General features: G+C 45.8%; 1 protein-coding gene across 3 annotated transcripts; it reads right to left on the bottom strand.

The window, feature by feature from the left end:
- Nucleotides 1-137: 137 nt before the first annotated feature.
- On the bottom strand, nt 138-23662 carry LOC146190323 (thromboxane-A synthase-like). 3 transcript variants are annotated; one of them, XM_084600769.1, is made up of 14 exons: nt 23598-23662; nt 22946-23042; nt 21267-21319; nt 20832-20928; nt 20174-20299; nt 17866-18100; nt 14690-14832; nt 13488-13614; nt 13222-13312; nt 12979-13087; nt 8266-8354; nt 7768-7908; nt 6341-6506; nt 138-367 (listed from the first exon to the last, which is right to left on the bottom strand). In XM_084600769.1, the coding sequence occupies exons 1-14, from the start codon at nt 23648-23650 to the stop codon at nt 290-292; spliced, it is 1605 nt and encodes a 534-aa protein (XP_084456895.1). In that variant the 5' UTR covers nt 23651-23662; the 3' UTR covers nt 138-289. The 3 variants fall into 3 exon arrangements, with proteins under 3 accessions (XP_084456895.1, XP_084456893.1, XP_084456894.1); XM_084600767.1 differs by having other exon boundaries at nt 13222-13309; nt 23598-23650; XM_084600768.1 differs by having other exon boundaries at nt 13222-13309; nt 13494-13614; nt 23598-23650.
- Between the last annotated feature and the right edge of the window lie 61 nt (nt 23663-23723).

Genomic DNA, 23723 nt, shown 5'->3' with positions numbered 1-23723 from the left:
GTACTATTATATAGCCAGGATTCATTATTTTCTCACACGGTATCGTACCCGTTTTACGGCGAGTGCACAGGAATGAAACAGTTATTCTCTGAAAACTTTATTACTCACACATAAGCAATAAAATCTTGTATGAACAGAATGAATATAGTATACAGGTGAAGTCATGCGGTTGAGTAAACAATTTTCAGTCCAACGACCTAGTACGACTTGGTCGTGCCTAGGTCTGCACCCTGAACGCTTCGCTCGAAGGCGCACTTTGTATTTACATGGTAGCCACGGGATGCCTTGCCTAGATTGGCACTGCCCTGACGTTCACTCCTCGCTTGATCCGTAGTACCAGCGGGTTCATGTCAATCTCGGCAGGGTCCTGCAAGAGCCGCATTGAATGTGAGCTTTGCACTTTCTGTAAAATATGCGGGGAACTATAAAATAATTTCCACTGTGCTTTCTTGGTGCCGTGAAGGCGTGCGAAATCATCTAACGGAATGTGGTGTAGTTACTGCCAATATAGTTTTGTACCATTAATTGCGACTCACTACAGAATGGTGCACAGCTATATGTGTTGCATCGACGGTTTGAGTGTGCAGAACACACTGCTGCCACACACACACAAAAAAAAGAGTACAATTACATCCTTACAAGAGAGCGTTGGTGCTGCTTTTGAGATGTTATAAGGGAGCAATTACTCAATAAAATCCATAAATGGGCAGGCACACGGCTCCGTGAATGCTAACTTCGTATAGACTTAATGCAAAATTGCTACCATCTATCGGACATTCAGTGAAACACTCGACGCAATGCTAAAGGTTTGAACTACAGTGAACTAGAAGTATTGCCAATACTTCTAGTTCACTGTAGTTTGAGCGTTTGAGTGAGTCGGCCGACTGCTAAGGCTGCCGCTGTCGCACTAGCTGCATCTGCTTTGTGCTGTGGTTTTTGTGCTACTTGCTCCCATTGAGTCATTCAGAGCAAAAAAAGTGGACGGTAAAATGGGCGATAGACTTATCCACTCTATCTACATTCCCATTTTACACCGCAAAGCGGCGATGCGCTGCTAAAACTTGCGAATATGGCAACGTCAGCGTAGCTACATAGGGCAAAACCCGCGTTGCAGCTTCCAATTTCTCTCTCTGTTCTGGTGGATTATTAATACATTGCTCAAATACGCGTCCATGAATGAGATTGATATTGTATCCGACTCTAAAAAACGTCAGCGATGTGATTACACTGTGTCGGATGCTACAGGAGACTTTCGAGTCCAGAGCGGTCCAGGCTCAACATGTTACTGCGCCCGGCGCTCGGCCTCGATCGTTGGTGATCTGCAATACGTTATGCGAACACGCGTACGCGAAGGAGCAATCGGTATTGTATTTTTTTTTTAATATATAGGATTGGTGTCTAATAAACAGTGTGCTGCGATGGACTTAAAGCATTCGCAATACAGCGCTCGAATTAGCTGTTCCCATGCCCATTCCGGACCTTTAGCGGCAGTTGTATCTCGTTAGCGTGCAAACAACCAAACGACGACTCCCAACAACGTGAATTTGCCGGCAAAACGCAACATGTTAAAGGGGTGCCGTGACGTTCGCCAGACCACTAATTAAAGCCGGCCGATATAGTTCTTTACACCTTCCCGATGCCCCAAAGCCCAATCATAACGGCGAAATCGTAGCGCATACTATTTTATTCCGCTTCAGTAATCAGCGTTTTGGCACCGATGTGAGCGGCACACGACGGCGAAGTGCGTTTACGGATGCGACGTTTCCTTCTCTGGGCCGCTGCTTCGCTGATTGGTTGGACACGCACTTCAGATTTCACCTTCGAATGTTTTTCAAATTACTATACTGAAAACAAATAAATGGTGTTTTAATTCCGCGTGTGTTCGTGGAGTGTTTGTAAAGATGGGGACTGTAAACTCAGATAAATGCGGTGTTGTCAAAAAGCGCGATGGAGCGTCTGCTTGCTATGATGATGGTGATGGTGGCTTTGCCCTTCGTAGCAGGTCGCCGTTGCCTTCTGACGCGGCGGAGGCAAAAAAGAACAGAGAAAGAAACAAAAAGTCCGCCAATACGCTGTCCAGGCTCTACGGTCACAAACACAAAGGTCACTCCCACAGGATCCTCAAATCCCAAGGCAACTGACAGCGTTCGGATCTCGGAGGTCGGCAAAATCGCTGGACATGCCAAAAATCACGTGGTTGATCGTTTCAGCAGCTCAGTGTAGACAGATATATATATATATATATATATATATATATATATATATATATATATATATATATATATATATATATAATTATACTATGTAACATTTAAATATATAAATTAAACTGTAGTCACGTAATGCTACAGCGAGTTCCCGTTGCATATTAAGCGGTCCGTTGTCAATTAACCAAAGAATCTTCCTTAGGCTGCAAAAGCGGGATTTATTAGGTTAATTTAGACCTTGCTGGAATGAACTTGAAAAATTAAAAGGGTTCAAAGCTGCTGAACCAAATATTGAGCGAAAGCATTAGCTGCGGGTGACCGAGCGTTCTACTTTTTTTTTTTTTTTTTTCTTCTTCCTCAGCCCACGTATAAAGCCCCACTTTAACCAACCCATATGAACGTGCCTTAGTGGCCTATAGGGGTAACGTGAATGCCAGGGTCCTAGCAGGCTGATTCGGACACAACCGTCCAAAGTGAAACGAGAGACCCAAGTTGGCAGCTCCTGCCAGCCCGTGTGTCACGTGGGTATGACGTAACTGCTGCCGGGTCACACGAAGGCTTGAAAGTGCGAGTAGTATTGTTTTCGCAATAAAATAAAAAGGTTTTCCAAGGAGCATGCTGTTAGTAAATGCCACTGCTAAGGTAGTACCCACAGCTCGCTTAAGTTCTGGCCATACGTGTCTTATCTGAGAAAAGGTTGTGTGCTCCGTGAGCGTGAAGAGGGCTGCAGCCCGTATACGCGATGCGCAAAACGCCGACAACGCCGCTTGTCGCCATAGCCGCAAAGCGTAGGCGGGCTCTGTCGGGCGCTGTTCGAGTCAGCGTCTATGCGCACGCGTCGTGTTTTCGTCTTTGGTCGCGGTTTAAAGATATAACGCCGCTGTCAACATTTAGCCATGTCCGGGAAAAATTGCTGCGCAGTTGGTTTTTCGAACACACAAAAAACATTGGCAGGAACATGTTTGTATTGTATAAGTATCCAGTTATGCTTCACGAGAACGACGGCGGCCGTGAATCGCGGCGTTCGACGCAGAAAGCAAGCAAACTCACCGAATGACATTTGTTCAGGTTAATGTCATTTTTTCGACGCGCTGCTACACGACCAAAGCTAATGCCATTTTCAAATTATGGTAACCGCGATTGATATGCAAATGTTTATGCGCCTTCGATATATGTTGCTAAGATGACTATGCTGTAAACGAAAGCCGCCTTTCAATTGAAATTCATGTCTTGCTTTCCTTGTTAATGACCTGTTGATTAGGACTACCAACTACGAAGTTAGCGGCAGTGTCGGCGGCGTTTGTTTACGAAAGGGCACGGAAGGTGCGCACGTCTGCGCTCGACTGCGAAAAGCGCACGAGTTTCAACAACCTACACTTTGCGCACTAAAGCAAGTGTCACGAGCAATACGTAAAATAGGCAGTATCTAGTGTACTGTCCGACGGCGCTTTTGTAGAACCTTTGAGTATCGCCCTACGCCGAAGCACATACTACAGCCCCGTTGACTCCCTACGCTTTCGCCTGATCGTTCGCTCGCCGTATTAAGGCCCGCCGAAAAATGCCCGAGCTTGGCCTCATCGAGAAAGCATACGGCAAATTCGTAACGCTTGCCACATCAGATACCGCGAGGTTACCGCAACGACGCGGCCCGCGAAAGCGGCCGCCGATGGCGCTCTGGCCGTGTGCTGGGCCCTAGTCGTGGCCTAAACGCCTAAACGGTTTCGCATCAATGCCGTAGCTGGAAGCGCTTTGGAAATAGTAAATTTCATATTCATAAAACTGCCTTAGTATCAGCTCAATTGCCTCACAAATTGTCTTACAATAAAAGGAAGGTATAACTTCGGCGACGCCGCAGCGGAGCTAGAGAACGAAATCGGATTTCCTGCGTCACACCGGCGGCAGCTGCTAAAAGGAGAAATTTGCTTGTATTGCTGTTGTCACTTCTTCCGAAATCTCGTTACATAACAGCGATCCTCAGTAAAGATAATTTTTTTTAGATTCCTTCATCAAATTAAGCGCGTATTATTTAAGATCAACAGAGCGTGCTTTTCTAAAGGTGGCGAATGAAATCCGCCGTGTCGGCGACTCGGCGCCGACGGACCGCGGCGGCAGGAGCGACCTGTTCCGCCCGCGCTGAGTGCGTTGGCTACGGGTTGGCTGGAGCTATGGGTGCCAGTTCTTTTTTACGTGCCGATGGCGCTCTGGCCGTGTGCTGGGCCCTAGTCGTGGCCTAAACGCCTAAACGGTTTCGCATCAATGCCGTAGCTGGAAGCGCTTTGGAAATAGTAAATTTCATATTCATAAAACTGCCTTAGTATCAGCTCAATTGCCTCACAAATTGTCTTACAATAAAAGGAAGGTATAACTTCGGCGACGCCGCAGCGGAGCTAGAGAACGAAATCGGATTTCCTGCGTCACACCGGCGGCAGCTGCTAAAAGGAGAAATTTGCTTGTATTGCTGTTGTCACTTCTTCCGAAATCTCGTTACATAACAGCGATCCTCAGTAAAGATAATTTTTTTTAGATTCCTTCATCAAATTAAGCGCGTATTATTTAAGATCAACAGAGCGTGCTTTTCTAAAGGTGGCGAATGAAATCCGCCGTGTCGGCGACTCGGCGCCGACGGACCGCGGCGGCAGGAGCGACCTGTTCCGCCCGCGCTGAGTGCGTTGGCTACGGGTTGGCTGGAGCTATGGGTGCCAGTTCTTTTTTACGATGCTATGTGGCATATTTCACATAGATGACTAGCTGCAAAATTTTAGGAGCACATTAGTATTTAATGCAGGTGGCACTTTTGTAATTTATTTTGGGTGTATCTTCTCACTGAGTCTCATGTGTAGATATAACATATTTCCTCGCTGATCGCATTCGTATGAGCAAACTCATTCGGTACCTAATGTCATTTTCATCAGATGTCATTATATTTTCTCGTGTAGCAGCAAACAAATATCTATTTTAAACGAATGTCATTCGATGGAAATGGCATTAAATTTCCCGTGTGGCAGGGCTCAGTATTAACTATGTTTTCAGTGTTTTCTGTTTGTCATTGCACCTTTCGTGTGTTGTCTGGCAAGATTACGAAAACATAACATGTCGCTGCACTTGCTATCCAGGCTAAGGGCTCTAGAACTGGTTATAAAACGCAGAGATATCTCGCAGTTCCCCTAACGAAATAAAAAAAAAAAAAAGGGCAGGACAGACAGGAGTATACCGTACACACTACGCTACTTTTGTGTTATGTGATTGTGCGCCCAGGCATTGAAAAATATCATCTCGTAGCACCTTGAGTGTTGCCCGAGCGAATGAATGAATCAAAAACTTTACTCAGGTAAAGGGAACTAGGTGCTCCTGAACGTCAGCAAAAAAGAATATTTTGCAATATTTTCAAGCTTTCACAATAATAAATAGGATATAAAATGTGACTCTAATATGCCCTTGACTAACCTGTGATGCAGATTTTCGGATAATTCTTCTGCTGATATCTCACTCCCCCATGAAATTATCAACCCGCTCTGCCTTTTTGGCGACGGACGTGAAATCCATGCTGTACAGGCCATGATAAAGCACAAGCATGAAAAATCTGAACTCTTGCTACAGGAGCCCAATATGTGCTATTTTTCGGATGCTCAGAATGCTGGTTTGCAAGCTCGCTGCAGCTTTTCCTGCAATCGCACCGGTACGAAACCGCTCTGTTTCGACGACGCTGCCTAGTTTACTGTAGCGATATATATTGCATGTAAACGAAGCAAACGTGTACCATTAAGCAAAGAAAGAACATTGTTTCATAGGTCAAGGAATGAACGAGTTGGCGTGGTGATGTAATGAAAGCGGGGAACTGAAAATGAACTCCACTTCGTACGCAACCTTGTTGACGATCATCTTCAGCAGACACTTGATGCATATGGACGCGATGTAGTCCCAGACGGCTGTGAGATCGAACACATGTCCACTATTACACAGTGCGATCGCCTTGCGCACGCTGTTACTGCGGAAGAGCCCGCGAGACGCGCACAAACGGCTGATCGCAAGCGCGCACCACGGCCCCGATTTCCACATGGGGCCCGCCTCGGGTTCCGACGACCGCCGCTACGCGGCTTTCAGTGGCGCCCATAGGCGCTGCTCATGGCGTATACCTTGTCGCTGTTGGGCGTGGCCTCGAGACGGTACTTGCGCAGGAGGTGGGCTAGCGTGAAGCGCATTTCCATCTGAGCGAACCGCATGCCGATGCAGTTTCGCGGCCCGGCGCCGAACGGTTGGAAAGCCAGCGGGTTCTGGCCTTTGCGCCGCTCCGGAAGGAACCTGTGATCAGATGATACAACAGGGTCAGTACGGCTCAGCGTGCGCTTTACACAGGTTGCCCGTAATGCAAAACTGCGGGATACGCTGACGTGGAGCGTTTATGTCTTGTTTCTTTTGCTAGCATATGTGAGAAAGCGGCGAGAAATGTGACTATAGGCGAAGTGTTCACATTGTCTTTTTGTACGTATTGTATTATTCTATTGCACCCACTAGTGCTTCACTGTTCGGCAGTTTAACATGAACAACACAAAGTAGCAACGACGGCCACCTTTGATAATCGAAGGTGGTCTCGCTTTTGTCCAGTGGGCATTACTACTCAAAGGGAGGGAAAAGACAGAAAACTAGCACTTTCTCACGTTTTGACGCGCTAAGGTTTTTCGGTTGCTTTAGCGCATCCGTATTCCACACAATCGTGACTGGCGGGCAGAAATATTTTGTCAGACAGGAAGCTTGCACGGCCACGTATATCCTATTTGATCAGTGAAATCCTGAGTATTTGTGAACACGGGGCTTCCAATAGCTCCTCTTTTCAGCGCAAAAGCATTGTCGGCATATCCTAAATTTAAGCAACGGAACATGGCGTGGTTCTGCGCGTGGAAGGAGGATCGCGGAAAGTTATGAACATGCCAAAAACATTCGGATTGACGCATATTTTTCAGGGATGTCCCTGTGACCAAAGGAAAATAATTGAACTGAAAATAGAGGTCGGTTAATTTGAGTGCGGAGGGAATCGAGCCAGGGACCTTCGGATTGGGAGATGGGCACGCTACCGACAGCCCATGAAAGCTCATTGGTCCGAGCTGAATATCGGTATACACCTAGTGGATGCGCGACGCAGCCAGCAGTAGCGATAGTGACGTCAGATGACAGTGGCATTGTCGCCATGTTGCTTTTCATCTACCAGAGCAGTGGTTTGAAACGACACTAGTAGAAAACCCTTAATGAGCGACGCAGTATGACGCAGAATGGACCAGACGTGCTTTTACATTCACAACACGTAATAGCCCACCGTAACTTTTGCCTTTCAGGAGTCTTCAAGGTCAGATATTCAGACCAAAACGTATTATGTCGATCGTTGTAGATCATATGGTCTTCATACATGCGTTGGCCATCACCGAACTCTAATCAAAGACAAGTCACTAGGTTGCAGATGCAGAGCCCTGTCTCAGTGTTCAAATCTAAGCACTTTGCTGTATGATGCAGCTGAGAATTTCCTGTAACGCACGCAGCTCAGTAACTACAGTATATTGGTCTTAATCACCTTTCTGGGTCGAACTTGTCGGGCTCCTCCCAGCTGCTAGGGTCACGGTGGATATAGTGTGTAGCAGCCATGATTGCTGTGCCTGCTGGAATCTTCAGCTTGCCGTACTGTTTGTCCACCACTGCTTCCCTCGTTGTGAACCTGCGCGCAACAGTTCGCACTCACTCACAGCTGGAAACGACATCGCAAAGTGTCGCCGTGTTTACAGGGCCCGTTATGATGATGGCATAGCAAGACTGGGGGCATATTTCACTAGAATAGGTCAGTTCTCACGACATGCTCAGGGGAAATTATGTATGTAAAGTAGTTGAATAAGCCCGCGCGGTAATATCATATGTATGCAATCTATCAAGGTGGATCATAGGGTTTAAACGCAGGAAAGGTGTCTTAAGGGAGTTGAAATGTTTCAGGTACATTAGATGATCGTGTCTCGTCGTGCGATGGTTGCATGCCTGCGTCCGTTCAGCGCACATGCGTGTAAGCCGGAGCTTCACTTACGCGAAGATGGGCGGGTAGAGGCGCATGGTCTCCTGAACGACGCAGTTCAAGTAGGTTAGCTTCTGGATGGTGCTGTAGGTGATCTCCTCCTGCGAGTTGGAAGTATGGATACGACAGCATGGAGCCACAAGGTAAGAGAGCTGTGCACTGTAGTGTACGCTATACGTACACAAAGGAAAAAAGTGATAAGGAGGCTGGAAAAACAGAAATCGTCTGTTTCTTGGGCACAACTGTTGCCAGAATTGATTGATTGATTTATAGGAAGGGAAAGGCGCGGTAACTGTCTCGCTTGTTTTCTGTGGACACCTCAACCGCGCCGTAAGGGAAGGGAGGAAGGTGGGAGTGAAAGTGGAAAGAGAAAGAGCGGCCTTAGTGGAAGGCTACAGAGTAATTTCGACTACCTGGGGATCTTTAACGTGCGCTGACATCGCACAGCACACGGACGCCTCTTCGTTTCGCCAGAGTTTCCAGGACTCTCGAAAAGTGACTTATATGCACAAGGCAGGTGTCTTTAGTCGAATAGCAAATATTCAAGCCCCTGCAATCGATATCACAATGTTTCGAACCGTGAAGCCGCCATGCTTATGTGGTAAAACGTTATACCGCAGAAAAAAGAAAAAAAAAAGAACAGGCAACCACACACAGGGTGGAGACACGCCGCACAAGCGCTGCCTGTCACGTGATACGCAGCGCTTGTGCGGCGTGTCTTCACCCTGTCTGTGCGTAGTTGTCTTTTTTCCGCTATAACATTTTAGTGTAAAATATGCACCGACTCACCCAGAAAGCTTTAATGCTTATGCGATAGCTACGCTGTGATTCTGCACAGGCAATACCTTATCAGATATGTCCTTGCGTCTTATCCATGGTAGAAGAACAAATGGTAGCGTAACTCCCATAGAAGCCTGCGTGTCGACTCTGAGCGAGGCTTTAGTTTCCCAGCGCCCCCTGCGAACTGTGAGGCACAACAAACACGTGACGTTGCTTGTGACGTCACAGTGACGTACTTTTGGCGGGGAATTTGATTGTCTTTTTACTTATGAACGATAAACAAGGCCAACAACGACGGAGGCAGAACGATGCTCGGATAAGGCAGAAAAATGGACACCGTAACTGTTCAGCCAACTTTACTTGACATGGATTTCTACTGTCAAGTTTTACGTTAACTGAAATGTTACGGCATCTTTAACCACCTTATCATAGCATCGTTCTGCCTCCGTCGTCGTTAGCCTAGTCTTTCGTCGCGCGTCATGTAAACGCATTCTGGGGCTTATTTCTTCGGGCACGTTTGTGAACAAGGGCCTTCAAGTGAATTCGGCAAGCACATGGATAGAACCACATGGCTTGAGGCTTTTCACTAAGGGCATAAATGAGTGAAGCTGCGCTGCACAGAAAGCCAGGCTTTATTAATTCACGATTACTTACATAGACGCTTCACGATAATGAAATCTAAGTGTAGGAGAGCAACCACCGCTCATTCGTCACGGTCTTCATGAAATCCTCGTGATAACAAAATGACCTGAGCGTAGGTCTCCAAACGAGACGCGGTGAGGTTATAAAGGGTAAAAGATCTTGCTAACAAACAAAGTATACATATCAGCGTCAAAGAACAACAAAAACAAACGAACGGAATAACTAACGCTAGCGCTAGAACGCCAACCTGTAAGAGCTTAGGTAAGCAATTCAAATTGGGATTGCTAGTATTTAGAAGTTAATGCGTCTGAGAAAAGAAAATATCTATGATATAGCTTCGCTCCAATAAATCTCGCCCTGTTCATGATTCCCATATTTTACTCGCGCTTCATTTGCCACTGAAAGGAGTCAATGTGAGGTTACAAATTTACAACTTAAGCATTTAACATGTTCATGAGAAAGATCCGATTGACAATAGGAACATCACTGTAATAACAGCTAAAGCACGTTCAGCGAACATTGGTGCGGTAATACGACGCAGTAAGCAAAACACGCAGCAAGGGGAGCGGAACGGAAGGCTTTGAGCAATGCGACACGCTTCTTGGGGGCAATAAAATCTCACCTTCACCGCTCAATTAAACCATGCAGCGATACGCCGCTCATGCAGACGTGTATCCGTAAAACAAGCCACCACTTTTGCGACGTGCCTGGGAGGCCGAGCCGAGCCGCCGAGCTGTGACGCAGCATTGTCCCATCGTCCGGAAATGCGCACATGCAGCGGCAATCAGTTTCTCATCGAGCACAGACAGTCTTCGCCTTGCAGTAAAGCTCTACCAAAACCAGCAGAATGAAATACTGACTGTCTGTTACAGATAACCCACTCCGTACGCAGCACGCAACGACGAACGTTGAACCGCGGCCGACGACACACCCATTACGCGGATGAAAAAAAGCTTATCTGAGCTTTGGGCAACTACGCAGCGGATAATAAGTGGCCGAGAGAGGCCGTTAGAAACAAGTTAAAATATTATTAAAAACGTGACACGTTTTTTCTTACGCAAGAAACAAAAACTGCATTCATTCCTGAGCGCGAATATTATGTTTACTTTCTAGTTCTTTGGAATTCTGGCAGATCTTATTTTCTGTGCGTTAGTAATTTGCCTCACAGTTCGCAGGAGCCCTCATCATCGAGTTGATGCCGCTGGCAGTAGGCAGCTGCATGCGTTTTCTTCCGAGTTGCGCGACCAGTTGTACATTGACCTTGTCTTATCTCTCTTGCAGGTCTCGTCATCTCTTGGTCACGGTGCAGAGAAGCCGAGTGGAACAACCTGATTAGTCTCCCTGCCTTATTTCCTGAGCACGTGAACTTGATCTTCGTCTCTACCTAGTGCAGCCTGAAGCCACATTCTTATAGCGGAACTATCGGCGCATCCTGGAGACTTTTATTCTCGACGTTTCATTTCTTAGACGGCCTTACCATTTAAAAACACGGATACATATTTTAAGCAAACATGCAAATACGCAAAAAGAACAAGTTGTGAAACTACACCATCAATCTGCGGTACACTGTTTCAAAGCATGTGAACCGCTGACCATGAGAAGCAATGACGTTCACGAAATATTTATATCTGCTAGCAAGGTATGGGGGAATGATAGTATTGGCAAAACGCTATGCCTGTTTCGACGACAAGTTTGTGGCTGGAATATAAAGTCGCTAAATGGCCGGTACCTACAGATTTAAATATGCTGTAAAATTGCTTTGATTGATGGCGCGGCCCATCTACTTTCCGACTGAAAACAGACCTGGCGATGCACAGGCAGCTTACGCAGTCACTCACTCGCCTGAGCGTCCGTACGCTGTGTCTTGTGTTTCCTTCTCAGGCAAGGAAAATAACTTCAATGCGCGAAAGCTTATTTTATTTATTTATTATTTTTTTTTTGCTATATGGAGCGAGTGATATAGAGCAGGGGCATGCCATTTATTAAATGTTCGCCCGTTGCAGTTAATAGCTTTCTGTTTGCATTCCTTAAGGCATACATTTAGTGCAACTGCACATTTTCAACGTTAGATGGTCACGAAAACAAAGCAAAACGAATTTTTGGTTACAACGTTGTGTGGTCTGAGCTGCGGAGTCCGCTGGAGCTCAGACGCTCCCGGCCATGATTCACCATCCTCCCTACTTTTATCGCTAAAATAGTCATCATCATCATCATTAATAACAACGACGTCTTTCGGTAAGTCCGGTTGTATGAAGGTTCTGCTAGCGATGTCAGGTACAGGCTGTTTCATACTTAGATGGAAACTGGGAGCGCATGACTGCCGCACTCTGCGAAGCACTGCTGTCAAAAGCCGGATAATAATAATAATATGATGATGATGATGAAAGCGTTTATTGGAAGCCGTGCTTTTTCGACGAGGCCTCGTTCCTCGAGGTCCGAGGTGTACAGGATCACCTCCCAGCCCTCCCACGTTGGCTGATTTATTGCCTCAATACTGCTATATTTCTCACAAGACCATTCCATATGGTGGAAGTTTAGAATCGGCTGCTAAGGTGCACGTACAATAATCACTGTTGGCTGTTCTCTTCGCGCATGAATCTGGTGCCGCCCATTCTCGCCGCCTCACGGTATTACCGGTTCTGAAAGCACGGTGATCACGCGCTCCCAGTTTTCCTTTGTACCGATGAAACAGCCTGTACACTATCGACGAAGCGAGGCAACTGAGCAACGTGCCAAGCGGCTGTTCTGTGACCAATCTATTTACAATGGTCAGCATATTTACACGCTGTGCCTGCGTATCTTCTTCATTGCTAAAAAAAAAAAAAAGGGAAAAAAATAAATAAAAACCTCCCGCTGGGTATAGTGGTGCAGCCCTTAACTTTTGGCGCCGCAACATAGTCCGTCGTCACCACAAATAAATTATACGAACGATGCCAGCAAACGGTTACAAATAGCGATAGGACACAAGGGTTGTTTCACATGTACCATTTGAGGGCGAATGAGTGACAGAAAAAAAAAAGTATTTTCGAGGTTGCGATAAGCCTGCACCCGCCTGTCAGAGACGTCTTTGCGGTTTATTAGGTAAGCCGTTTAGGAGAACAGGTGCGCCCTGGCGGTTGCGTTCAACGAAGTAAATTGTTATCTTATCGCTGTGCCTTGAACATGACGCTGTCATTCGCCATTGCGACTCGCGGCCGTAGAGTAAGGTCGTCAAGGGAGCGAGCAAAGAGAGAGAGAGAGGGAGTAAAGCCAAAGGTATTGAAATGCTGACAGTACAGGGGGTATGAGTGTGCATGCACTCACGTCCGGTCCCAATGCGCCCAGAAGCTCTTGCCGAACCTTCTCTTGCACCTCGGGGTAATTGACCAGCATGTGGGAGACGAGCGTGAGAGCGTTGCTCGTGGTCTCGTAACTGATAAGGAAATGAAGAAACAGAGAAAGATAGTTGCCGATGAGTTGTACTCTTGCGGTGGACCAAGCGTACCGCCTTATCGGTGTGGCCGCGTGTCACAATGTTTGCGGGACAAAAGCCACGCGCACACTCACCCGGCGACTAGAACGAGGAAAGCGTTCTGCGTAATGTCGTCATCGTCCAGAACCGTCCTGCTCGCGTGCACGAAGTCATTAGAGTGGGCTGCTGGACAGAGAGAGAGAACGGACGTCTTTGAGTGATTGGGGTTATAGCATGCCGGCATTATCCCGTACACCACGGTGGGGTTCAGCCGCCTGCTTGATGAAATAAAAAGTTAAGAACGCTGCGAAAAAAATCTGAAGCTGAATTTAGAAAGAAATTGTAAATTAACCTCACTTACGTGCGCACTGCTTAAGTTCGTGCTCGTTATCATCAGCGGCCGTCAGCTGATCCGAGGTGACGCTCCCGACGTCCACACTGTGTGACTTGGCTTCTATCATGAGTTGTAGCAAGTCTTTCTGAGGCACCTGCGCACAAAGGTGTGCAATCGGATAACTATTCAGCGAGAATTTGTGGAAATCAAATCAAATTTTACTTTCCTTTGCGCAAAATACAAAGATGGAGCAGCCACAAAAAGCAACTGCTACCAGCAGTTCGACGAGACGACTGCCCCAACTCATGACAGCAGCAGAGGCAAAATATGGAAAATCTCATCCATAAAATAACAAAGGAGAGTTACAAATATAGTGTCATACGATACGACAAATACAGTGTCACGAGAAGGAAAAATTGAATATACAGGATGAAGAAAAACATCACGGTAAGCTCACATTTCAATTTGTTGCGCTATATATACACCCAAAGAACACCTGCTTCAAATATTGTTTTAGACAGCCTGGTGATATCGACGGATTGATGAGCATAATTGTTGAGAACTGGCAGACTATAACCTAGAGCACTATACTGACCAACTAGTGAATGAACCAGAGCCTGCTCCCATTAATTATTTTACCTCGATAGACTAAAGCACGCGCAGCAAGCTAGACATCAGCAATCTTGGCAGCAGCAATTTTTACTGCTCCGGAAGTGACATTCAGGTTTGAGTACATGGTGTCCACAGTTCGGCCTTTGACGGTAACGCAGCTTCTTAGCACCAAGGTGCACTAACAAAGCTGGGCAGAGCTTTGGCTTGAGACCCCTTCCCCTCAAATTCAAGCCCTCTCCACCTCGGTTCTTCAAGGCCTTGCCTTTCTATCTTCGGTCACTGTGAATACTTACGAAGGCGTGAATCGCTAATATCACTAAAAGGCATTATTACTACAGAGCGTAATGAGGAAAAATACGGTTGTGACCGAGGTAGACGCTGCGTCTACCTCGGTCACAACCGTATTTCACACAAGTGAAATGAGAAAAACTCGGCATAATTTTTAGGGATGGGAAATTTATTGTCCAAAACTGTCTATATTTTAAGAGACCATATAATGAAAGCGAGTGCATTGAAAAGCTTTCGCGGTCTTATTTTCAGAAAGAAGCGAGCAAGAAGGAATACACTTTGAATGTTCCTTCTTTAGACTTTCACTATGGATTTGGTGAATTGCTCACCGTAGCGTTGTCGAGCTGGCGCTGCTTGACGATGTTTCCGCACTTCTCTTGCACTTCCTTGAAGGGATGCACGCCGTTGTTGGTTTTAGCGAGTCTCCAGTCGTTCAGGTACCTCAGGATGAACTCCAGTTCCGGGAAAGAGGCTGGTGAGAGGTAACCAAGCACGTTTTGTTTTCAATAGGTTTTAGTGTTCTTTAAAGTGCATCGAAAAAAAAAAAAAAAAGAATTCACCCAATGTTGCTGTCAGCAAAAAAAAAATAAATAAATAAAAAATAAAAAGAAAATGTTTTTTTCTGGCTCTTTCTAGCTATGTAAAAATTTGTCCACACGAAAAAAAAAAAAAAGGCACTAGTGGCTAATAAAAACTAGATTACTGTCTACGTGTAGCCATGCCTTCGGTATCCGCGATAATAATTGAAGCCCATGCATTAGACTGCAGTTTACTTGCGATATCAGGTTTGTGATGGCGACATGTCTAACTCTAAAAGCTTCGATTCTGGTGAGCGAAGTGTTTTTGGGGCAAGAACGCACTGTTCTATCAATACAGGCGAAGCTGTGGTGAATCGTCCTTTTCAGTGAGGACGTCACGACTTTGATTCTATTGACAGTAAGATTTCGAAGTTTGTTTTCTTTATGATAAATATACCTTTTGGCAGCGGATAAACGTCAGCTGGGCCATAAAGGACCGGATAAATATATTTTTACTAAAAATGATAACTTGATTGAGTTGTTTCCAATGTTTCTTTACGACCTCTAGGCCTTGATGAAATACAGGAAGAAAATGTAAAGGCAGAGAGATTTCACCAAACAAAAATACAGTTGCCTTCCCTCCTTTAGTGGAAAGGGAAGAAGGGGTAACATTAATGTAAAAAGGAGAGATAAGATGACGAAACGTAGTAGGCGGATGCGAGAGGCAGTGAAAATGCGGCATTGCTATAAGGGAAGTGTGAAGAGTATCAGGACAAATCACGAAAGAGAAAAGGAAAAAACAGACAAAATTGCTTTTGTACGCTGTACCCTTTCTCTTTCGCTGTTTGTCTTTTTACGTTTAATACTACTGGTCATCATGGCTGAAAAACAATTTGTTCAGCAGTTTGTCTTTTGAACGTACACGCAACATTTTACCGGTGTCCTCGCGGAGAAAGTTGTCTTTTTTCGTACTCGTACGGCCGTATGCGATAATTGTTTCATATTGTGTGTCACGTAAATGTCTCTCCTCTTTTCCACGCCGTGCCACAGGATGAATAATTTGTTTCAAATTATCATCACGAACGGCTGCTAAAGCCTGTCTGTTGGTGTTTCTTATAGTTCGTTAATGAATGATTATTAACGCGCCCATTAGCACAAAACGTGCCCACGTTGGCGTTTCAAGCCTCGCTGGAGAGGAGGTAGGGCGAAGAGAGGAAAACCTCTCTTTCTCTCTACTTTTATGGGAGGTGAGGGAAGTGGGCGGTGGGAGAAGAAAGAGCGCGCAGAATTCTAAGGGACGTGATGGGTTCGCCAACATCAGTCGAGGCGTGGGAAGAGTTTCAAGAGGAGGGCGCTCTGAACGGGATTGACGGACGGAATGACGCTACCTATATTGCAGTGTCTGAATTTGTCTGCGCCAGCGGTTCGTAAGACATTCTGCTAGTTGGATCGCATTCATCATCTTCGAATTTTTTTTTTTTTTCGACTGCTGGAACAGCCTTTAGCTGCGCATCGCTATGTGAAGCACTTGACGTTTGGCATAAATCGCGTTCCGCAAGTTACTTCAAGCATTTTGTGAAGTTGGCTGCTAGTAGCATATTATCTAGCAACTAGGTAATGCGTTTATAAAATACAGTTCTCCGCTTCCTCCCCACTTTGACACTCGGGGTGAAGTGGGGGACACTGTTTTCTTGCAGCAGGCGTATGGGCGCGAGGACATACCTTGGCGTCACCTCTCGGAAGCGCCCGCATGACGAAGAGGGATGACGCACGCTAAACTGCTGCTGTGGTATGCTTTGCTAGACAGTTCAGTTGCGCGCTAGCGTTGCGCTCATTCATTTATTTATTGTACACCTCGGCATGGGGCCGTATAAGTTTATTTTGAGGTATGAGACCCACTCATTCAGCAAAAAAGCCCTTCACCGAATCAGATTTATCGAAGTTGGCGAGCTTTATTGCTACGACGACGCTCACCGGCTACAGCATATCTGCTTTTATAAAAAAAAATAAAATAAAAAAGCGGAAGCTACCACACATGTAAGCAGTCATTGCACAGGTAATGGGATCCCTCTGCAAAAACAGGACTGTCAGGGGCCTGACAGATTCTGAGCGCCTTCGCATAGCGCCGGCGGAAGCGGCACCGTTCGCCTGCCCCATTGAACGTAGCAGTTTTACTGTGGGGACGACATGCATTCATCTTTTAGAAAGAGTGAATGCGTCGGTATTTTTTTTTTTTTTTTTTACCGCAACAGTTCAGCAGAAGTTTCATCGCTGTCATCAACACGCAGACGACGCGATTCCCCATGCTATAGCTCAAGCAAGAGCAACAACCCAGAAATGACAACCTACTTCTTATATCGATGATTTTATTTCTTCAAGCTCTGATATACGTTTTACACTACTGATGTTTGTGTTTTGGTTACTGGTAAAGCGAGCGCTCAGGCTGACAGAAAGGCGTGATAAAACATATATGGGTTGATTACACAGGGGTATCACATTACACCGCCAAAAACTAATAGCGATGATTCATCTGCAGGAAATAATATTCACCAAAGAAAACAAAATCTGCGCTTTAAAATACAACCCGCCGGAAGTCGACTAATTTTTCGAGAGAACCGTAACGCTGGATCCATAATTTTAACATTTCGAGACTGTGACGCTAATGGCTATATTTTTTACTCCGAAGAGAGTTCCACATGCAAATGTCGTTGCAGAAAGTGTGGGTCTTTTTTTTTTATTTTTGCGATGCATTTGTGACATCTGAGTCAGTTGGTGGCTATATCCTCAATTTATTGATGCCTGGAGACTGCAGAAAGAAAAACAACTCCGCGGCATTTTATGAAGAAGTATAAAAGAGTTCTTGTTCCAGATGCCTTCTGTTCGAGTTTCAAGAAGGCAAATCAAAACAAAAAATATTCTTTAAACGAATATCATAACCGTGTGGCCAGCTCTGACAGCGTGTTCAGTACGCGCCATAGACGACTCACCCAACAAAACGGCGACCCAGGAGAAGGTGCCGCTGAAGAGCAGCCGGCTGCTGACAAGAAGGCTGTGCTGGGGGTTCTTCTGGATGTTGTACTCGATGCCCATGGCGCTTCGGCAGATCACGTCCAGCGTCATCGCCTGATACATGTCGCCGATCTCGAACTCTTGGCCGGTCCTCGCGTACTCGGCGATCTTGGCCTCGAACTCACGCACGCTGCACACCACGCCCGGAGCCAACTGCGGCGTGCGTGCAAAGCCTCTGTCAAGTGGCGATCTTAATGCTTCGTATGAGAAACGCATGTACGGACCTTCATCCAAAGAAACCACGAAAGGATGCGCTCAAGGTCCTAGGCCATATAATGGCTTCACACACGGACTTTCGTGTACATCACACGAATACACTTGGAGCTCCCTTTTGCTCCATCCATGATTAAAAAAAAAATTGCAAGGTACCACGGCCGAGTATAAGTCAACTACAGTGAATACTTACCGCGCGTGGGTACCCTGCATGCAGGTTCCCCATGAACATTTTGGCCGTTGACAGCCACGAAGCGAAGGATGTGGGCGGCATTCCCTTTCGCGACTTGTGGCAGCGCCCTCACCAATGCTCCACCGCTCCAAGCAGCAGGCAAAAATAGCATTTTCATGTTTCCCGTATTCTGAGAATCTGTGCATCTGCCTGTACTACATTTGACAAAGTCGGAATACTTGACACTACTAGCCCAGCTAGATCAGAATTAACGGAGACAGTGGCGGAAGAGTTAACATGCAAGCGAGCAAAATTGAACGACGCCGCAAAACCGAAGCGTGTTTTTCTTAGTTTGGTGCTCTTCTTCAGGCTCCGAGTTTCCCGCTTATTCTTCTCGTGCTCGGAGTGCTCCGGACTTTCCTTGAGCGCGGGAGCTCGGCGCTGCGAGCACTAGCTATCGGAGTTGGTATGCAAAGCCCGCGTGCAAGTGGAGCGAAATGCGGATAACGAGCTTTATGCACGCATTATAGAGTTGCTCTGAGATTCTGAAGTTCATATTCTTCTGCTCGGCATCTCGCAGCTCAGAGAGTTGAGCTCAATGTCCATTGTATTCGCGCGTAGTCTTCTTGTCTAACTGTAGGCTTTGTACAACGCTGTAATCACGCAAAGCTCTGTCTTATTCCTGGGGAATGTTTTACAAATTATTTTGCCGCTCTAACTATGCTTGCAACCATAGGCTATAGTCCTAGATGTGTTGACCTTAAAGTTCATTTCACCATCGTATGGCGTTCATCTGTGACGATAGGCAAGAAGGCTGCAGCCAATATGCCGACCAATAACCAACACGACCGTATAGGCTAACGGCTTTTTAAGGGAAGTCGAGAACAAATTGAAGTTGGCCTAGGGTACTGCTTTCTAATAGCAAGGAGACTGCTTTCGCTAAAAACGGGTGTTTTATACGCCAGAAAAATCTGGAAAATAAGTAAGGGGCCCCTACTGCATTACGTACTGAATATGCAACAGCAATGAAGTCTAAGTCCGCTTGGCCTCCTTCTCCGTCACTGCTTCTCATGGAATACTCAGCTGTGTTCAGCAGCCGATACTCCATCTTCAGCGATGTGCTTTCAAGATCACCCGCTGTGCTGGGATTTTCCTCTACGACTTTTGGTTGTGTCTCCAATATAACCCGACACGCTGATCTGCCTAGACACGTCTACACACAACCAAGCGCCGAGCCTACAACCGTATTCGGCCATGTCACTTGACCACATCACGTGCCAACTTCTACACACTTTGGCAGCACATCTGCCTATCCGGCCATGTCACGTAGTTGGCCTTATGACATCACACATCCTGTTGACTAATCAGGGCTCGATCGTGTCATGTGATCTCAGGACATCGCTCACCCGTCAACCAATCAAATATGCCAACGCCGCAGTTATTCGATCCCGGTAATGCTCTTAATGTTATCGCATTACAACGAGACAAAGCGTTGCAGTCGCTGCCCGATATAACAGCTTAAATGTGCGCCTCGGTACCAATATTTGGACGCCGACCTCGTATGCTGCTCTGCACCGCCACTCACTGCAATACAGGGCAGCCCGTCGTCTTCGGTAAATGCCTCACGACATTGACTGTATGGAGGTCCGATTTTCCTGGCAATAAATGCCTGCTTTACTGCCAGATGACCTTTACAGCAAAAAAAGAAAATTTGTGAGGCAATCAGTTTCAACAAAAACAGTAATTATAGAGAGATGTAGTCAGTGTCCTTCTAAGGTCGAAACGTCCAACGGGAGGCAGCACGTTGATCCCCTAAAGAGTGGAGCCACATATTCGCTCACCATTTTGAGTTTGTTGGCCGTGAAGGAGGGCGTCAGCACGCTGCGGACTTCCTTCCATCGCCGGCCCATCAACTGAATGAGGCTTTTGTTGTGGGGACTGGGTGGCCTCTTGGACTGGAACAGAAGCTGGAGAAGACGGAACGAAAAAAGAAAGCGAACGCTCGTTTATTTAAGTAATGCCAGACGTACTGGCGAGTACCTGACCCGATATGCATGTCTATTTGACTGAAACTATAAAACGATTCTAGATTTCTACCTCACCGTCGTTGTGGTAAATAAGGATGATTTTAGTTTAGTTTCGCAACTGTAAAGTTAGCGAAGGTGCCGGCTGTCCGCCTGGCAACATTGACGTATACGTTAATCTGTATATTGAAACAGGGAAATATTACATTGCAGGGCAGCAGAAGAGAGAAACAGTAACGCGATAAAGCTAGAGCTTTTATTGCTAACAGTGCAAGTCTAATATGGTAGTAATTACGAGCTTGGTTGTGCCTCCCTTCTGCGGGGCTGTGTTGTTAGAATCCCTTGCTACAATAATACTTTCCAAACTGACCGACAGCTACACCCTTATATTTTATTAGAGCGCTTTAGATTCATACCAGAGTCTCATAAGCATTAGGAATCTATTGCACAATTCACATACACGCAGAATACGTACGGATCGGTCAATGAAATCCTGGAAGTCCTTCACTTGAATCATCTTGAGCAAGTCGAGATCGGCGACGAGCAGGACGGGGCGGTAACCGTTGAAGTACCTAACCGAAGAAACGAACACCTTATTAAAGCGTAAGCTTTACTTTTGTGGTGCGAATCGAAAAAAAAAGGAAAAAGCAAATTGGTTTATTGAAAAGAAAAAAGCGAGACAGAGACTGCGGTTTCCTTCCCCAAAATAAAAAAAAAAAAAAAAACTATTATCGCGTCTACACTTAACACCCTTTCATTCAAATCGTGCAGAACCTTGGTAAGCCTTGCAAATTCATGCTTGAGAGAGAGTCGTTCGTATGAATAGGTAAAAGCCATGTTACATCTCCACCATTCTTTTTCGACACATGTAGCAGCACCACACACGAGAAGAACAAGTAGATGCACTTACCCTACAACTTTCCCGTACTTCTCGATCCATTCTCGGTATGCCTTTACTGGTGTCTGTGAAAACGATGATACAAGTGCACTTAACACATTGAACTCGAAGCGGATCGTTAAATAGTTCTATATACCGGTAATTCAATATCCACTGACTGCAACAATACTCAACGCGAGTGACAGGGCGGTGTGGAAGGCCTAACCTGCTTCGCATCGAAGCAGCAGTGGGCGGTGTTTGGAGATTACACACTGCCAAGATTTGCAGTCATTTTGACGGTACACTTAAAACAGCGAAATATAATAAGGTGCCGTTGGTTTTCGCAACACCTCCGCCAGCGGAGCGAGCAATGAACGTCAAAAAATAACCAGTAGGCTTCGAGAAGGCTGGCTTCTCCGCACGACAACGAAGTGGCATGGAAAATGATTAGTAGAGAGCGAATGCCACTCTCATGCGCTTTCCGCGTTCACCTTGCCACGTGGTCTCAAATTGCTAGCGCTATCAGCAGGTGCCCAAGACCGCACAGTCGACCTACTCTATTAAGGGGCCTGCCTGGGCGCGCGAATAGTGACCAAAGCGTGCCATTAGGAGAAGCGCCACTCGCAGGCCGGTAGCACGCCATTCATATATCAAATGTTTTTCTGAAAGCCAGTTCGGTTCGTGAACAATAGTGCTTAACTTTCAGTCAGTACACAAATGGAATTTTATTTACCAGAACAAGCTGAATGAAAAACCAGGGAGGGCTAAAATATACTGTAATAGAAGAGACATCATCAGGGCTAAAAGCTGCGCGCACAGGTTAGCAAAGGTCCAAGGGACGGTAACATGGCAGCACCAGACGTTAAATAATGCATTGCTACGTCAAAGGTGTTGCACTCGCATCTAACAGGTAAGAAGAATAATACCATTGAATGTTTCGTCATCGTTATAAAAAAAATATAGGTGAAATGGTTATACGATGCAGTTTCAGTGAAAGAAAACAAGGTGAAAGTATACTGTAGATAGAGAGTGTTACTACTTGTAAAATAACAAGTGCAGAAATAAATACATCAACACTCTCAATTCTTTTCTCTCTAGCAGAATACTGACGAGAATTCACCAGCGCACAATTAAGGTATAAAATGAAGGTTACTGCAGTACATACACATTTGCACGATACATTGATAGAATAAACGCAGGTTACATTTGCATGAAATACGTTCTCAGCTCCTTGGGACTAAAGACAGCTGTGTGCCTATATTAAGTATAGAGCGGAGGTTATGATTGATGCATGAAATGCATGGGTTATGATGCATGATATTTTCAATGGTGATGCTTTGACTTTTTGATGTGAGCACTATTCCGATATATCTGGATATATCTAGCGCTCTTTGGTGTTTGTGTTCTGTCCTCGTCCTTTCCTAGTTGTTCCCCCTAAATATATTCCATTTCGAATATATCTGGATGTCCATTAAGAAATAGACACCGTCAACAGCTATTTAAACAAATTTTCTGCATGGCACAGATGCTGTCAACATCTGGATAATAATTAGAAATGCGTGTTACAAAGTGTAATCCCGGCAGGGTGTTAATGATTGAGTGCAGTACTCTTGCGAGAAAGTTGACGAACTATAGTATTGCCTTCGTGGTTTCAGACCCTCGGCTGCTAGCCAATTTCATGCTGCGCCTTTCTACAAAGCACGAAGGCTCACCTTCTCGTATACTTCGTCCATGTTTCCAGTGATAATGCTGGGCTCGGGTCCCGGTATGCCGAGATCCTTGAAGTAGCAGAAGTGCTGCTTCCTTTTTCTGTTTGAAGCATACGCGATAACTCGTGTGATCACAGTGAAGCCGCTTAAAGGTGCATCGGTGAGAAGCCGACTGTAAAACTGTTTATGAAAGGCATGATATTATAAGAGGCGGCCTCTGTGTGGCGCCCAATATGAGCTGGGGAAAAGGGGGCTGAACGTTTAGCGAACTTACAGGCCTTCTCTGCTCAAGAGGGCGGGTTCACTCTGCACTTCACTAAAATGACTTAAAAACTGCATTGTTATTTTTTAAAAAGCAAAAAAGAAAACAAAATGCGAAGAAACCGGTTTGACTGGGCTGTGATGGGGGCAGTCGTCCACTCTTTCTTGTGCTACACTGAAACAGCCTAACGACTAATCAGGTCCCCTTTGTAAAATCATGTATAGTTGCTTCATCCCATACAATATCATTTCCTAAAAAAAAAAAAAGGTTCTCAGGATATAAACTATGGTGTCAAGTTCGCTCGAGAAGGAACCAGTCACAGCCATATCGTTTCAAACGAGCATTTGGGATAGGCACGCAATCTACAATGGGAAGCATTGCCGGTGTACTCACATGTACCAGTGCACAAGGAGAAGGATTATGGAAGCAGCGACCAGCTCCCACATGGCATCACCGATCTCAATCATGACTGACGAGTTCTTCCACTGCGAAAAGACAGAGACGCCTATGGCTTACCCG

This window comes from Amblyomma maculatum, chromosome 4, assembly GCF_055883805.1.
Source record: "Amblyomma maculatum isolate TAMU_Amacu chromosome 4, ASM5588380v1, whole genome shotgun sequence".
NCBI lineage: Eukaryota > Metazoa > Arthropoda > Arachnida > Ixodida > Ixodidae > Amblyomma > Amblyomma maculatum.
This window is presented reverse-complemented; position numbering and strand designations above follow the sequence as displayed.

Coding starts and splice junctions, on each gene's coding strand:
- LOC146190323 (XM_084600769.1), bottom strand. CDS start 23,650: ATGTGGGAGCTGGTCGCTGCTTCCATAATCCTTCTCCTTGTGCACTGG. Junction 23,043..23,597: donor CTCCTTGTGCACTGGTACAT/GTGAGTACACCG, acceptor TGCTTCAAACAG/AAAAAGGAAGCAGCACTTCT. Junction 13,088..13,221: donor TTCCTCGTTCTAGTCGCCGG/GTGAGTGTGCGC, acceptor TTTCCTTATCAG/TTACGAGACCACGAGCAACG.